This window comes from Choloepus didactylus, chromosome 8, assembly GCF_015220235.1.
Source record: "Choloepus didactylus isolate mChoDid1 chromosome 8, mChoDid1.pri, whole genome shotgun sequence".
Taxonomy (NCBI): domain Eukaryota; kingdom Metazoa; phylum Chordata; class Mammalia; order Pilosa; family Megalonychidae; genus Choloepus; species Choloepus didactylus.
The window spans coordinates 22,244,686-22,259,503 of NC_051314.1; the positions used below are offsets into that span (position 1 = coordinate 22,244,686).

A 14,818-nucleotide genomic window follows, 5' to 3' on the forward strand; every position below is an offset into this window, starting at 1 on the left:
CATCAGAATCCTAAACTCTCAACAATAAATTCCCAGGGGGCAGGGATCATGATTATTTTATTCACCATTTTATCACTAGCTATCTGGAAGTATTTAACACAGAAGCCACTTGAGAAATAAGTTTTGGATAATAGATGGATCAATGTATGGATATGTGAGTGAATGAATGAATAAAAGACAACATCCTGAATGAAGTGATCTCCCCAATTTATTTGGTCCCCCAAAATATATAATTTAGTTCCCTGTCTATTCTGAAAACAGTTCTCTCCTAAGTAGGACTAAGATATATCTAAGCCCATGCTGTGAGCATCTGGAGGGAGATTCTGATCTAGAGGTTGAGGGATATATCAAAAATTAGTAGGATTTTGTCAGGCAGAGGTGGGAGGAAGACAGACCAGGCAGGTGGAGGAGGGTGAGAAATTATTTGGGGAACTACAGCACTTTAAGGCTTTTGTGTCAAGCAGTGGGGTTCTTTGGCCCCAGACTTCAAGGAGGCACGAGCTGCAAGAAAACAGCATGGAAGTAGATAGACAAGTGTCCGGAGGCAAGTAACCAGCTTGAGAGCCACTGCAGATGTCTGTGGGAGGGAGGGAAGGCCTGAACCAGATGTCAGGAGTGAGGATAGAAAGGCACGGATCAGTCAGGATTTGTATTAGAACAAACTTAGGACTCAGAAGTTGTGCTGGTTTGAATATATTATGTCTCCCCAGAAAAAGCCATATTCTTTGATGCAATCTTGTGGGGCAGACATATTAGTGGGGATTAAGTTGGAATGTTTGGATTAGGTTGTTTGCATGGAAATGTGCCCCACCCAACCGTAGGTGATAACTCTGATGAGATGTTTCCATGGAGGTGTGGCCCCACCCATTCAGGGTGGGCCTTGATCAGTGGAGCCATATAAATGAGCTGAGGGGCAGAGGGAACTCAGTGCAGATGAGAGTGACATTTTGAAGAGGAGCTACAGCCAAGAGGGACACTTTGAACAAAGCACAGGAGCTGCAGATGAGAGACAGTTTGAAGATGGCCATTGAAAGCAGACTCTTGCTCCAGAGAAGCTAAGAGAGGACAAATACCCCAAGTGCAACTAAGAGTGACATTTTTGAGGAACTGCAGCCTAGAGAGGAACGTCCTGGTAGAAAGCCATTTTGAAACCAGAACTTTAGAGCAGATGCCAGCCATGTGCCTTCCCAGCTAACAGAGGTTTTCCAGACGCCATTGGCCATCCTCCAGTGAAGTTACCCAATTGTTGATGCATTACCTTGGATATTTTATGGCTTTAAGTCTGTAACTGTGTAACCAAATAAACCCCCTTTTATAAAAGCCAATCCTTAACTTTCCCTTCTTTTTTTAAATCAACTGTATGAAAAAAAAAAAAAGTTAAAAAGAAAACAAACATACAATAAAAGAACACTTTGTCTAGTTTATGGATGGATGTGTAGAAAAGTAGAGGAAGGAAACAAACAGACAAAGGTACCCAGTGTTCTTTTTTACTTCAATTGCTCTTTTTCACTCTAATTATTATTCTTGTTATTTTTGTGTGTGTGCTAATGAAGGTGTCAGGGATTGATTTAGGTGATGAATGTACAACTATGTAATGGTACTGTAAACAATCGAAAGTACAATTTGTTTTGTATGACTGCGTGGTATGTGAATATATCTCAATAAAATGATGATTAAAAAAAATAAAAAAATAAAAAAATAAAAAAAAAATAAAAGCCAATCCTTCTTTGGTGTTTTGCATTCCGGCAGCATTAAACTAGAACAGGGACATAGGAGGGGACATTGCCTGTAGTTCTTTAATATTGCCATCTGTTCCAGTTTGCTAATGCTGTCATTTTGCAAAACACTTTCTCTTAGCATTGTTTTTATGCCTAACATTCTGTTAACTATTTGTGTCACATTATCAAAGACTTACTCAGCTCAGACTTCCCATTCACTAATTCTCTTTCAGTTGTATCTAAATCTACTTAACCCACTTACTGATTTTTTTTTAACAATTCTATATTTCCTTTCAAAGATCTTTACTTGATTCTTGTGGATATGACTTCTTTTTATTTCTCTTCCTAATATTTCTTTTCAGGTTGTCTTAGTAACCCGATTTCCTTGGGTACAAACTCGCCCTCTTCTTAAGTTGTTGTCTCTCTTTCACGTGGCTGGGCTTCTTCAGATGCTGGGTGGGTCCTGGCTGTGAACACGTGTTGTGAGAATTCTGAGCACGCATCAGGCTGGGGTGCTGGGGGGTGGGTTCCTAGCAGAGCAGCTCGCAGTAGCATCAGCATCGCCTGGTTCGTGCCCACTTCTGTTCATAGCCCCTGCCCGCTCTGGTCATCACGGCTAAACATATGGCTTCCTGTCTGCTCCCCCTATTCAGAGATGCTTTTCAGTTTCCGGTTCACAGAGAATTCCCTTTCTTGTTTTCATGACGGCTGTGTGCTCATTTATGTCTTATGTCATTGTAATCATTTCAGTGGTTTAGTTGTAGGGGTGGAGATTTTATCATGTGCTTAATCTACCACTTGAAAACAGAAGCGCAATATATATTTACAAACAAATAAATGAGTAACTGCAAGTCATTCACAAATCCAGAAAGAGAGCTAGGTTTTGGCATTGTCTTTTGGGGACTGGGGGCAACACTATTTTTCCAGAAAACCTTTGCTATAAACATCAACTCCCCACCCAAGGCCCAGATGTGAGGGACCACTCCTTACCTGTAGTGCTGAGGCCAGTGTACTCCGGGGACGGGTTGCTGACAGGTGAGGAAGGAGGCGGCACTTCCACAGATGTGGCAGATTTTGCTGGTGAAAATGATGGCACCGGGGAAGGGGTTGGCGGGGCAGCGTCCGTCAAGATGATCTCTTCTCGGACTTCTGCTGTGGATGGAGAAAGGGTAGATTCTCACAGCCAAATTTCAGAGCAAGCTGTCTTTAGGGAACTTTTAAAAAGTGAATTTTAAAAAAAATCCGTGTCACATCACTCCCCCATCAATGGTTTCCCATACCCATCATGGAATTCAGGCAATTCCTATACACACACACACCCACTCCGAAGAGGGAAAAGGCTTCACACCACTTGACCCACTCACCATAACTAAATTCTTTGTGATAGAGAGTTAAAGGAACAGCACAGAGGCAAGGACACAAACCAAATAGCCAAGGAGTGCACCCCCCAGTGAAATGCTGCCTTACCAGTGCTTCCTTCTCCCTTCATGGCCCGCATGAGCTCATTGGCCCGCTCCTGACAGTGCAGGGATTCTAACAGGTAGAGTACGTAGTCATCAAACATCAAGTGAATTAGGTGAAAAGACCCTGGTGAGAGAGGACCCAGACAGAAAGGCAAGTCATGTCATCTCCTGTAGACTCCCTTTGCCTGTTCAGCCACATGTGTTACACTGTGCTCCAATGCCCTGTTCCAGAATCTCATTCCCTACTCAATTATGAACGTCCCATGGTCAGAGACTGCTCTTCATTGCTGTGCCCTCAGCCTAGCCTAATGCTTGGCATAAGGTAAGTATCACTAACAGTTGTGGCAAGTAAAATTTTTTCCCTGCTCAATCTATTAATATAACACCATCAAAAATGGCACCCACTGAGCCATCTGTCCAAATGCTCCTGGGCTCCCAGATACTACACTGGCCTCATCCTTATCTGAGCACCCCTCACTTTGTTCAGTGTTTATTGACATAGTGTCTTTCATTTATAGCTCTTCCACAAGCACATCTTATTTCCCCAATTGGAATTTAAGGACCTCCATGGTAGGGACTTGGCCTTCTAGTTTCTAGTTGACTACCAATGTAGTCAACTACAGAAATCTGGAAGCTGAACTGAAATTTTAAATTTGCAACAACTGAATTATGTCCCTAAATGTTTCTGAGATTTCATTTAACACAAGGTTCTTAGAAAAGGTATTAGGTTTAAGAGATTTGATATTTTCAAGTAAAACTCTTCATTTTCATTTTAAAGTAGCTTATTTCTTAAAGGGAAATGTGAGCAATCATTTAAAAACTCTTCCTCCATGCCAGTCTCTGTGCTCAAAGCCTTATATTCTGTAAGGTATACCTGTAAGGTAGGTATTTTTATTCCTATTTTGGAGGTCAAGTACTTGTGCAAGGTGACACAATGAACGGATACTACATTATTTCAAAACCATCTTTCTTGTATGTCATGCTGCCACCCAAGGGCAGTGGAATGGTCCATGCATAATAGTGGCTCAATTGATGTCTGCTGTAATCCTGGACGCCAGAGTCAGAGATAGGGGCCAAGCCTTCATCTCCAGTCCTATGTTTCCAACTCCCAGGGGGACATCTCCAGGTAGATATCCTGCTATCCCATAAAATGTCCACAACTTTTGTCCACTTCCCCACAACCTGTCCACTTCCCCACAACCTGACTTCCCTTCCCATCTCCCTCCAGATTGCTTTTCTAGAGAACTTATGAGATTCTCTGGCATTTTTCTTTTGATTCCATCATCATCATCACTGCCATCATTGTCATCACAGCTACTGTTTACTGAGTACTTACTAGAGGCCAAGAGTTCAGTTAAACACTTAACATACCCTCATCTCATCCTTACAACAACCTGTGTGGTAGCTGGCCTTACCCACCTGAAAGATGGGAGAGTGAGTCCTTCTGTCAGAATTTGAGTAAGGATTTGCCTCATTTTGGTCTGGCTCTAAAATCTCTTCCAACTTCTCCATAGATTATCTAGTCCAACTCCTCAAAGCACAGATAGGGAAATAAGGCCCAGGTGGCATAAGTACCTTGGTCCCTGGAAGGGCTATTTGAGTTGGGAGCTGCACCTCTCCAAGTCTCAGAAATAAGGTTACAGGGCCAGTTAGGGTTGTTGGAGGACTCCTCCTTGGTAGAATTTATCAATTTTCTCCTGAATTTCACCAGGCTTCTGTATGTGCCTACCATTCTGCACACACACACACCCTTCATCTCAGATAGATTATTTCTTTTGGTCAGGGAAGGCTACGGAGGAAGGTTGTTAGTTTAACTCTGTGGGCAATGGATGCCCAGCAGGTCATGCACATCCTATCCTCTCTTCTCTACGGAGGCTGCCACAGCCTCTGATCCTTGTGCTCACAGAATGCAAGGCCATGGTCCCCTGTCCTGCACTTCCTCTACATTCTTCTTCCGTCCCCAGGGTGCTGTGTCTGTTCTTCAACCCCATTTGGAATTCTGCAAGGTTGAGGTTCTGCTAAGTCATTGTGAGATGCAGTCTTCAAAACTAAACTTTCCTCCCACCTCCCCATAAACGGATCCTGTGAACCACTGAGGAGGGATAGCCCTGTGGGTATTTGCATGGACTCTGGATCAAACTGCCCAAAGGTTGAGATCTGAGCCCTGCCACTTAGTACTGGAATCTTAGATGAGGAAATTTACTTCCCTATCCTTGTAAATGTTAAAAACAAAATAAAGCAGTTGCTGAGTCCTTGCTCTGTGGCACCGCTATGCCAACCACTCTTGATTTATTATCACTTTTAATGCTCATCACAACCACATGATGGGTGATTCTGTCCTTTTACATCTGGGCAAATTGAGGCTTAGAGAGGTAAAGAAACCATCCAATGTCACCTAGTTATCAAGCGGTAAACCAGGGCTGGAACCCAAGACTGCCTGATCCCAAAGTTGCTTTTCAATCATTATGCAATATGGGCTCCCTAAAACGAAGACAGTAAAACCTACAGAGGTACAAAAGGAGGAAAAGTACCAACCTGATGCTTAATAAAAGGTCTTTTGCTACTAATGTTCTAAAATTTTATGAAATGACAATTTTGTACATAAGTTAAAGTCAAATAATAGCATCAAACAAGTGAAGAAATATTTGCTGGGATGTTGAACTAAGTTAACAAAGATAGAAAGAAACACTATGAAATAATGAATCAGAATGGAAAAGTGGGATAATAAAAATGGGTTTCCATATACAATCCTCTTGTTTTACAGACGAGGAAACAAGGCTCTGTTGACATGAAGACCCTTGCCCAAGAACACACAGCCAGAAAACATCAGAACTGGGATTGTAGGCCAATACTCTAGGGGATGTGCTGATCTGGGGCTTCACCTCCCTTCATTGATCTTCTTGCTTTTCAATCATCCTTCAAGCAATAAGAGTTTAAAAAGCTACTGCTACCTGCCTACTGTTGTGCTAAGTGGTCTGAATATCAAGTATGAAGTTCAAGTCCCTGACTCCACAAAAGCTGCAGAGTCCTTTTTACTCAGAAATGGTCATTAAAGTCATTGGGCAACAGACAGTTCAGTGCTAAGAGATCATGGGCACTGGGAGCAGTGTAAGTAGAAGACAGGAAAATATAAAAGGAGATACAGAAAGACCGATCAGAGAGAGTGACACACATCGAAGACATGAGGAGAAAGGCAGTTATAGCTAAGATCCCCTGCTTTATTTCCCTCCTTAGCACTCATCACCATCAACTTAGATTACATTTAACATTTAATTTATTGTGTCCCTCCCTCCACTAGAATGTGAGCTCCAGAAATGCAGAGAGTTTGATCTGTTTTGTTCACTGCTCTATACCCAGTGTCTAGAACAGTGCCACAGACACAGCAGAGGCTCAATGAATATTTCTTAAATGAATGAATCGAATGAACATGTGTTGACCACTTACAGTGTGTGCTTTGCTAAGCTCTTTTAACTTTCCAGCAACACTATGAAGAAGGCAGTATTATCTTCAATTAATATTTCAGGAAATGAAGGCTCACAGAGTTTAAATAACTTGCCTAAAGTCACAGACCTAATGAGTGACAGAGCCTATTATGGAAAAAGATATTAGGTTAGAGACAAAACAAAGTCTTCATGGTAGTGGTTGTTGTATTGTAACATAGTTGATTGCAATTTATAGAATCAAAGCATTTCTTTCCTCTTATGAAAACTTTCAAACATACAGAAAAGAATAGAGAATTAAAAAATGAACATCAGTATGCTCACTACCCACATTTATAAAATCTTTACACTTTACTATATTCAAATAAGATATGTTTTTTTAAAAAAGACATTGGATAGGAGGGTATATGGGAACTCTGATTTTTCTGTAAACCTATAACTACTCAAACACATACATACCGACATAGATAAAAACAATTTTTAAAAAAGACATTGAAGGCAAAGATGAAGCTCCTTATGTTCCCTTCCCTAACTCAATGAATGAATGAACATGCTTCTGCCTCCTTGTTTTCAACCCCAGAGGCAATCGCTATCTTGCATTTGGTATTTACTATTCATATGCATGCATTTTATACTCTTATTGCTTACATGCATGCACCTACAAATAACATGATTGTTTTTTTGTTTTCATAAATATAAATTTTTTATAAATGGTATACTTTACACATGCTTTTACAACATGCTTTTGATATTACATTTTTTTAGATCTATCTACATTGATACATTTAGCTCTAGCTCATTCATTTTAATGGCCATTGTTTGACTACACCACAATTTATTTATCCATTCTCATGTTGATGCAGTTTACATTGTTAGCAATTTTTCACTCTCAGAAACTAGCTGTAATGAATATTTTTGTACCCGTCTTCTTGTATCTAGGACCAGAAGTAAAATTGCTGGGTCCAAGAGCACACACATCTTCAGTTTTATGAGATACTGCCAAATTGCTCACCATAATTATTTACATACCTACTGGTAATGTGTGAAACTTAATATCTGCCATTCTAAAGGATGTGACTGTTTTTTTTACTGTTTCAAAAATTTGTATTACTTTAATTACTAAAATGGAACAAATCTTTTCATATGATTGTCATCCATTTGAATTTCCTCTTCTGTGAATTGCCTATGCATATTCTTTGCCTGTTAATTCTTTTATTCAGCTATTTGTCTTTTAACAATTTAGAGGAGTTTATTATATATTCTGGGTATTAACCCACTGTTAGTTATATAGTTATATGGATTGCAAAATACCGTCTCACTTTATGTATTTAACTTAGTTTAAGGTGTGTTTGTTAAACACAAGTTTAAAATCTTAATGTAGTCAAATTTAGCAATATTTTTTTATGTTTTTTTTTCTGTGACTTTTAAAATAAATCATTGCCTATTCCAAGGTTGTAAAGATATCACTCCATATTTTCTTCCTAAAGGTTTAGGGTTTTTTTTTTGTGTGTGTGTGTGTTTTTTTTTTAAGTAGGTGTTTATTTTTAAAAGTTCTAGGGAAAGGGTCTAATTTTATTTTATTTTCCTTAAAATGTATGTCCCAGAATCATTCATTGAATCCTTTACCCATTGATTTTTAATGTCATTTCTGTCACAATAATTGTCTATACAACCCTCTTATTTTTTAGACAAAGAAACAAGGATCTGATGAAGTGAAGACAAGTTTCATGTGAGTCTGTTTTGTGCTCCTCTGTTCTATTTCATTATTCTATTGGTCTAACATTATTAGAACTGTCTTAATTCCTTTATAATGAGCCTGAATATCAGGAAAGTAAGTCCCTATAGCTTATTCTTCTTTCCCTTCAAACTGTTTTTACATTTCTTCTGCTTTTCTATATGAATTTTAAGATAAGATTGTCAAATTCTAAGAGGAAAAAAATACATTTAGACTGGAATTCCATTGAATTTATATATGAATTTGGAGAGAATTAACATCTTGCGGATGATGAGTCTTCCTTCCCAAACATGAACATGATATATTTCAAAAATATTTTAAAAATATTTCTCCTTGAAGGACTTAAAAATTTTTTATTAGAATTATTTCTAGGTACCTTTTAGTTTCTGTTGCTATTATGAAGGTTGTGATATATATATTTTACATGTTCTAGTTGGTGATAGGAATGCCAATTATTTTTTTAAAATTGAATTTAGTAACCTGGCTGAATCCTTATTCATTCTCTTGGTTTGTAGATTCTCTTTACTTTGTCAGTAATCATGACATCTATAAATAAAAAAAAATTTGTGTTTTGGCTTCCCAATTCTTACATTTCATTTTCTTTTCTTATTGCATTGGCTAGGACCTCAAGTATCTGTTTATAAGAAACAGTGTTAGAAGACATTCATGTCTCATTCGTGACTTGAATGGGAAAACTAAAGTTTGCCATTAAATATGATGCTTGCTGCAGATTTTTGATACTCTTTAACACATTAACTACATTTCCTTCTATTCTAATTTTGCTAAGAGTTTTTTAATCATAAGAGTTGAATTATATCAAATACATTTTTCCCTGTATCTGTAGAGATGATCACATAATTTTTCTCCTTTAATCTATCAATGCAGCATATTAATTAGTATTTAGTAGGTTTTTCTGACTTTGAATCATACTTAATTTCTTGGGATAAGCCATATTAATCATGATTTTTAAAAATTAATCACTGGATTTGATCTGCTAGTATTTCACTTAGAATTTTTCCAACTATATTTATGTGTAGTTGAACCAAAATTTTCTTTTCTTCACTGTTCTTGTCCAATTTTGAAGTAGAGATTAGCATCATAAATGAGTTGTATAGCTTTCCTTCTTTTTAATTCTCTGAAACATAGATATAAACTAAGGATTTTATGTTTTAGTAAAGCTTGCCTGTAAAATCATTTGTGCCTGATATTTTTTGAGAGGAGAGACATTTTCATTTACTGTGATTACTATTTGCTATTATTTATACCATCCTATTTTGTGTTTTTTGTTTATCATCCTCTTTCTATGCTTCTTTTATCTTCTAATTTCTTATCATCTCTTAAATTAACCTCTCATAATCTTCTATTTTTCTCTGTGGTTTATGATTCTATTCTTTTAGTGATGATCTCTTAATTTATTAACATATATCCTGTACATTTGTTAATACAAACTGAATTTTTGCAACAAAGTCTAAAGTTTTGTCTTATTTCTAAATAAGTCAAGGACCTTAGCATGCTTTAACTATTCATTGAAGATCCCCTTCCCACTACCCCCATGTTGTAGTGTTTCCTAGAACTGTAGTTTAACCTTTCTTAAACACACAAAAATTAGTTTCTTAAATTACAATCAACAGTTAATTATTCATATATATTTTTCAATTTCTCTGATCTTAAAACAGGTCTCCCGAATTCTCTGACATTCCTTCTATCAAGAATTGGGGGTGTGCACACTCTTCCCTGGTATCTTGGCAGGCTTGTGCCTGTGGACCAATAGAGTGAGGGAAGTGATGCTGTGTAACTTCTGAAACAAGGTCATAAAAGGTGATCAAAATTCCCCCTTGGAATACCTGCACACAACCCTGAGCCACCAAGCAAGTTCAACTAATCTGAGCCCACCTTGCTGAGTGGGAACTAAAGTATATGGAGGCCACATATGGGTACCCTGATCAGGTGCCTCCTCTTTGAGTCATCCCCACCCAGGCACCAGATGTGATTGAAGCCTCCAGATGATTCCAGTCCCCAGTTGTCAAGCCACTCCCAGTCTTTGAGTATTCCCTCCCTAGGCCCCAGATGTCATAGAGCAGAGGCAAGCCATTCCTTCTATGCCCTGTCCAAATTCCTGACCTCTAGAGTACATAAGCATAATAAAATGGGGTTTTTTGTTTGTTTGTTTGTTTTGAGCCACTAAGCTTTGGAGAAATTCATTATGCAGCAACAGTAACTAGAACATCATTGCTTCTTGTATTCCAGACCTTACCTCTGGCTTTATTATTATTTTTTTTAATGCTGAAATGCATCCTTCATTAATTTCTTTCTTTCTTTCTTTCTTTCTTTCTTTCTTTCTTTCTTTCTTTCTTTCTTTTTTCTAAGTGTAGTTCTTTGAGTGCCAAATTCTTGGTCTTTGTATAACTGAATATGTCTTTATTTGGCTCTCACCCTTGAATAGTAGTTGACAATTCTCCCTTCTGAACATTTAACAGATATTATTCCACTGCCTTCTGGCATCTATTATTACTGATGACAGTCTATTGTTCTTTTCTCTCATGGCTCTGAAAATTTCTTATCTTAAACTATCAATATGGATTTTTTTAAAATCATCAATATGGATTAAACAAATTTCTCTAGTACAAAATTTTGTGTCATGCATTTGAACTCATGGTATTTGTCCGTGGTGTTTATCCTAAAGGTGATAACAGAAAAATCATAGGTTTTGTGGTTGAGCAGATTTGTTTTTTTAAACAGAGCTCTGACATTGGCTACCTTAATCTTGGGCAAGGAACTTAATGAGCTCAGTTTCTACCTCTGCATAAAGGTTCCTAGTAATATTTGCCTTGCAGAGTTAATGTGAGAATTAAATAGTAGTATGTGCTTCCTAAATAATAATAATTATCTTGCCTTTGCTTCAATACCATCTGTATAATCTTAGACTAAGTCCTTCAAGTTCTGCCTCGGCTTCCTCATCTGCATACTGAGGGCAGTTATGCAGACCTCAATGGGTCGTTATGGGAATTAAATGAGAAAGTGCCTCATATAACATCTAGGATAGAGAAAGGCCCTCAATAAATGTTCCTTTGTTGTTTTGATCATTATTCAACTCTACAACCTGGAAAGGTAGATGAGGTGGTGGCAGCATTGCCCAGCAGGGAGAGCTTGAGCTTTGGCACAGCAAACATTTTGGGTTGCACTGAGGTGCGTCACTTCGCTGTGAGTCCTTGGGCAAGTCCCTGCTCCTCTAGAAGCACTTGCACATTCCCTCTCATAAATACAGAGAAACCAATACCTGCCTCCTACTGCTTGGGAGGCACCTAAATGAGATTGCCAACGTCAAGTTCCTGCAACTTAGCAGGCACTGCTTCATCGACAGCTGGGGTGCTCCTAAGTGCAGGGAAGCAGCCTGGAAGGATCCCAGCCTTCCCTCCTCCTTGACAGATGCCCAGGTGGCCGCCCAGTCCTTTCCTGAATGGATGAGCTTTTGATACTAGGCCAGGAAACGGGCATATAAAAGGGTGAAAAGACAGATAATGATGTGCAATCCTGCCCCCTCGGCCTTCAAACCCAGGACCGCTTTTCAAACTGTTTTATGCTGAAGTACTTCTTGGAACTATTGTTGCCTTCCTAGCTGTTCCTAACAGTGAAATAAGGGGGTGGAGGGAAAGGTAACAGCGCCAGCACTGATGTGGGATCCAGATCTCAGATGAACTGAAAATATGTTTGTTTGTTGATAATAGAAACTTTGGTTTGCTCAGATCTATTAGGACTAAAAGTTCACTGCCTGCTAGCCCACCTTTCCTGACTAATTTTGCTAGAAGCCGCTGCTTGCAGCAAAGAAAGTCTGGCTACTTTAGTTCACAGCATAGGCTCTTTCAGTGAAAAGGAATTAGGGAGAAAAGAGTGAAAAGGAATTAAGGAGAAGAAAGGAGTCAACTACCTTTGAAAGAGGCTGTTCTGGGAAGAGGTGATGGAGTCCCCCACACGATCACTGTAACGGTCAGCCGGCTCCGCTAACACACAAACCCCGCACCCATTCAGGGCGACAGGGATCGTGTGGGAGTTATAAGATATATAGAGCCAGCCCCTGAGGTTGGGGGAGGGGGCAGGGAACAGAGGGCTCTTTTTCCTAATTAGCTGTTTTCATACAGGGAACACATGACCCAAACACAACCACCAACTGTGTCTTTGACATATACAGGCAGAAAAGGGGGAGCTGAGCTTTTGTCTGCCGCAAATTCTTTCAACTTGCCTGTCACCCCCAAGCTGCAAAACTCAACAATGAGTAAGAAGAGTAGGACCATTTTGGATTGTTTACTAAATGGACTTGGAGATAGTCCCTTGGAGACAACCCTTTCAGGGTTGAAAAATACTGTACAAGTGAAATTGGGTTAATATCTCTTTCTTTCCTTTTCTAAAAGATTTGTGACCATATTTTGCCATTTGCCTGAGTTTCCAGTTTATCTTAGAATAGTGTGTGGTTCAAAAAGAAACAAACACATTTTAAGGAACCATATTTCTTAGTAATCAACCTAACCCATTCATAGAGCTCTAATCATTCTTCTGTCCAACTTCTCTTATTACATCAACTGTTTAACTTAGTAAGAACAAATGGATTTCAAAGTATATTGCAAAGCAAATTACGTTCCCTGTCTAATGAATGGTACATGATCGTATACATAGTTAAGAATCAGTAAATTGAAGAATAAGGGATAAAGCAAGGAAAGGATGCTAGCCATGTTGATGTTTACGTATGTGCGTAATACTGTTGATTCTTGATTCTGAAGCAATGAAAAAACTCTCAAAAAATTTTTTTAACCATTCCCTTATCTGAAAGCAGTTATGCACGAATGATTTTTCCAGAGCTAAAGGTAACATGTGCGAACACTAACTATGCTGAACTGGAAGTCATCAAAATGCCATGCCTGATGGCACTGCCCAGGTAGCAGTCACCAAAGCATTTCCACATACAGCTCAAAGAGAATTTCCATCTGTAGCCATGGTGCAGGCAGGTTCAGAGAACTTTTCCAATGCTGAGATTAAAGAAATCCACAATAAAATGCTTCTCCAACTGGGTAAACACAGTCTTTCATGGACAGAGCTGTTTAGAAAAAAATAGTGCCTTCTTTGTTTCACCACATATTCACTTCGTTGTATAGCACAACTGGAAAATGGTGACAAGACCATAGAAAGCTAGATGGAAAAGTTCAAATTAAACCCAGAGCAAAAACCTAGAGCTGATCGGCTTAATTGGACATAATGGGAAACAAAACCACATATCTACTTGCAAAGCAAAATAGAGAACTGAAGCAATTACCCAGAAAATCTACCAACAGTCCTTTGCCGAACTGCCTAGAAAATTGAGGCCAATGTGTTTTGGATAATGCCTTAATGTCCCACCTCACTCTGATAATGATGACCTGGCCTCAACGCATACCCCATTCTTTCCAGTGACAAATAGAAAACGTGTGTGCTACACTGTAGCATAGCATTCACCCCAAATCGGGGATTAGGTTGCTGCAGGCAGAGACTCTTATAAGCACCTTCTGGGCAGAGAGTTCAAGTCCTGTCATTCTGGAAGGCAGTGAATACGGACTTGGGGTAGGGATGCCTCCTGGAGGTGATGAAAACCCCAGGGATCAGTAAAACAAACAGGAAATGAATGGAAAAGTCCTCTGCTAAGGAACAGACTAGGGCATGTATGAAAACAAAATTTTAGACAGTCTACTTACCACTGGAGTGCCAATCAAGCCACTTGCAAATGTTAGAACTCAGAGACTTTTTCATGTGCCCAGACTTGGGCAATCCACAACTACGGGATTCTACAAATTAGTCCTATGGAAGCAATCACTGGGGGCATCTAGCAAAAGGAGGAACACAGCCACTGCTATTTAATCCCCTTTTACCTTAAGGAACACTATCAGTGTGCAAGCCCCTCATTTTCAGATTTGTGTATTTCAACTTAGCAGGCAAAAGGTCAAATTTCTTCCTGAAAGTCCTAACAAAGTCGAGTCCCCCCAGAACAGATGTTTCAGGGTGATCTCCTGGTGTCCCAGAGATGGCAAGGCAGACCGTGGTTGACTCCAGAGAGATGGACTCGATGCCCAAAGTCCAGAGAAAAAGTGCTTAGACTTGGGGAGGGATGGGGGAGCCTTACCGAAGCTGGGGGCACTGTGCAAGGTCATGTCTCGGATCACCCTGGTGCCGAAACAGGACCACATCAGGAGGAACTGCTGGGCCACTTTCTTCAAGGACCCTTGTCTCTTGGCAGCAACCTACAAGAAAGCAAACTGTTTTAACAGTGACCAACTTGACCTTTTATTCATTACTGTATCCTTGTAAGATGACAGGAGAGCTTTTGGGTCCTTGAGTTCAATGCAATGGTTTTTTACTTTATTTTTAGTAGTAAAAATACACTTTAAAAAAATGAAATCTTATGCAGAGCCCCAGTGTTCACAACAGATGAAAGGGAAGCTG

At 39.3% G+C, this 14,818-nt stretch overlaps 1 protein-coding gene across 2 annotated transcripts in view; it reads right to left on the reverse strand.

Moving 5' to 3' along the window:
- The window catches only part of RFX4 (regulatory factor X4), a 163,760-nt gene that overhangs the window by 20,804 nt on the left and 128,138 nt on the right, over positions 1 to 14,818 (reverse strand). The window contains exons 13-15 of one of the 2 annotated variants that reach the window (XM_037846577.1): positions 14,499 to 14,616; positions 3,186 to 3,305; positions 2,709 to 2,867 (exon numbers count right to left, since the gene is read on the reverse strand). In XM_037846577.1, coding sequence (XP_037702505.1) covers positions 2,709 to 2,867; positions 3,186 to 3,305; positions 14,499 to 14,616 — 397 coding nt within the window. Of the gene's footprint in view, positions 1 to 2,708; positions 2,871 to 3,185; positions 3,306 to 14,498; positions 14,617 to 14,818 lie in introns of both variants that reach the window. The other variant, XM_037846576.1, reaches the window with a different exon arrangement.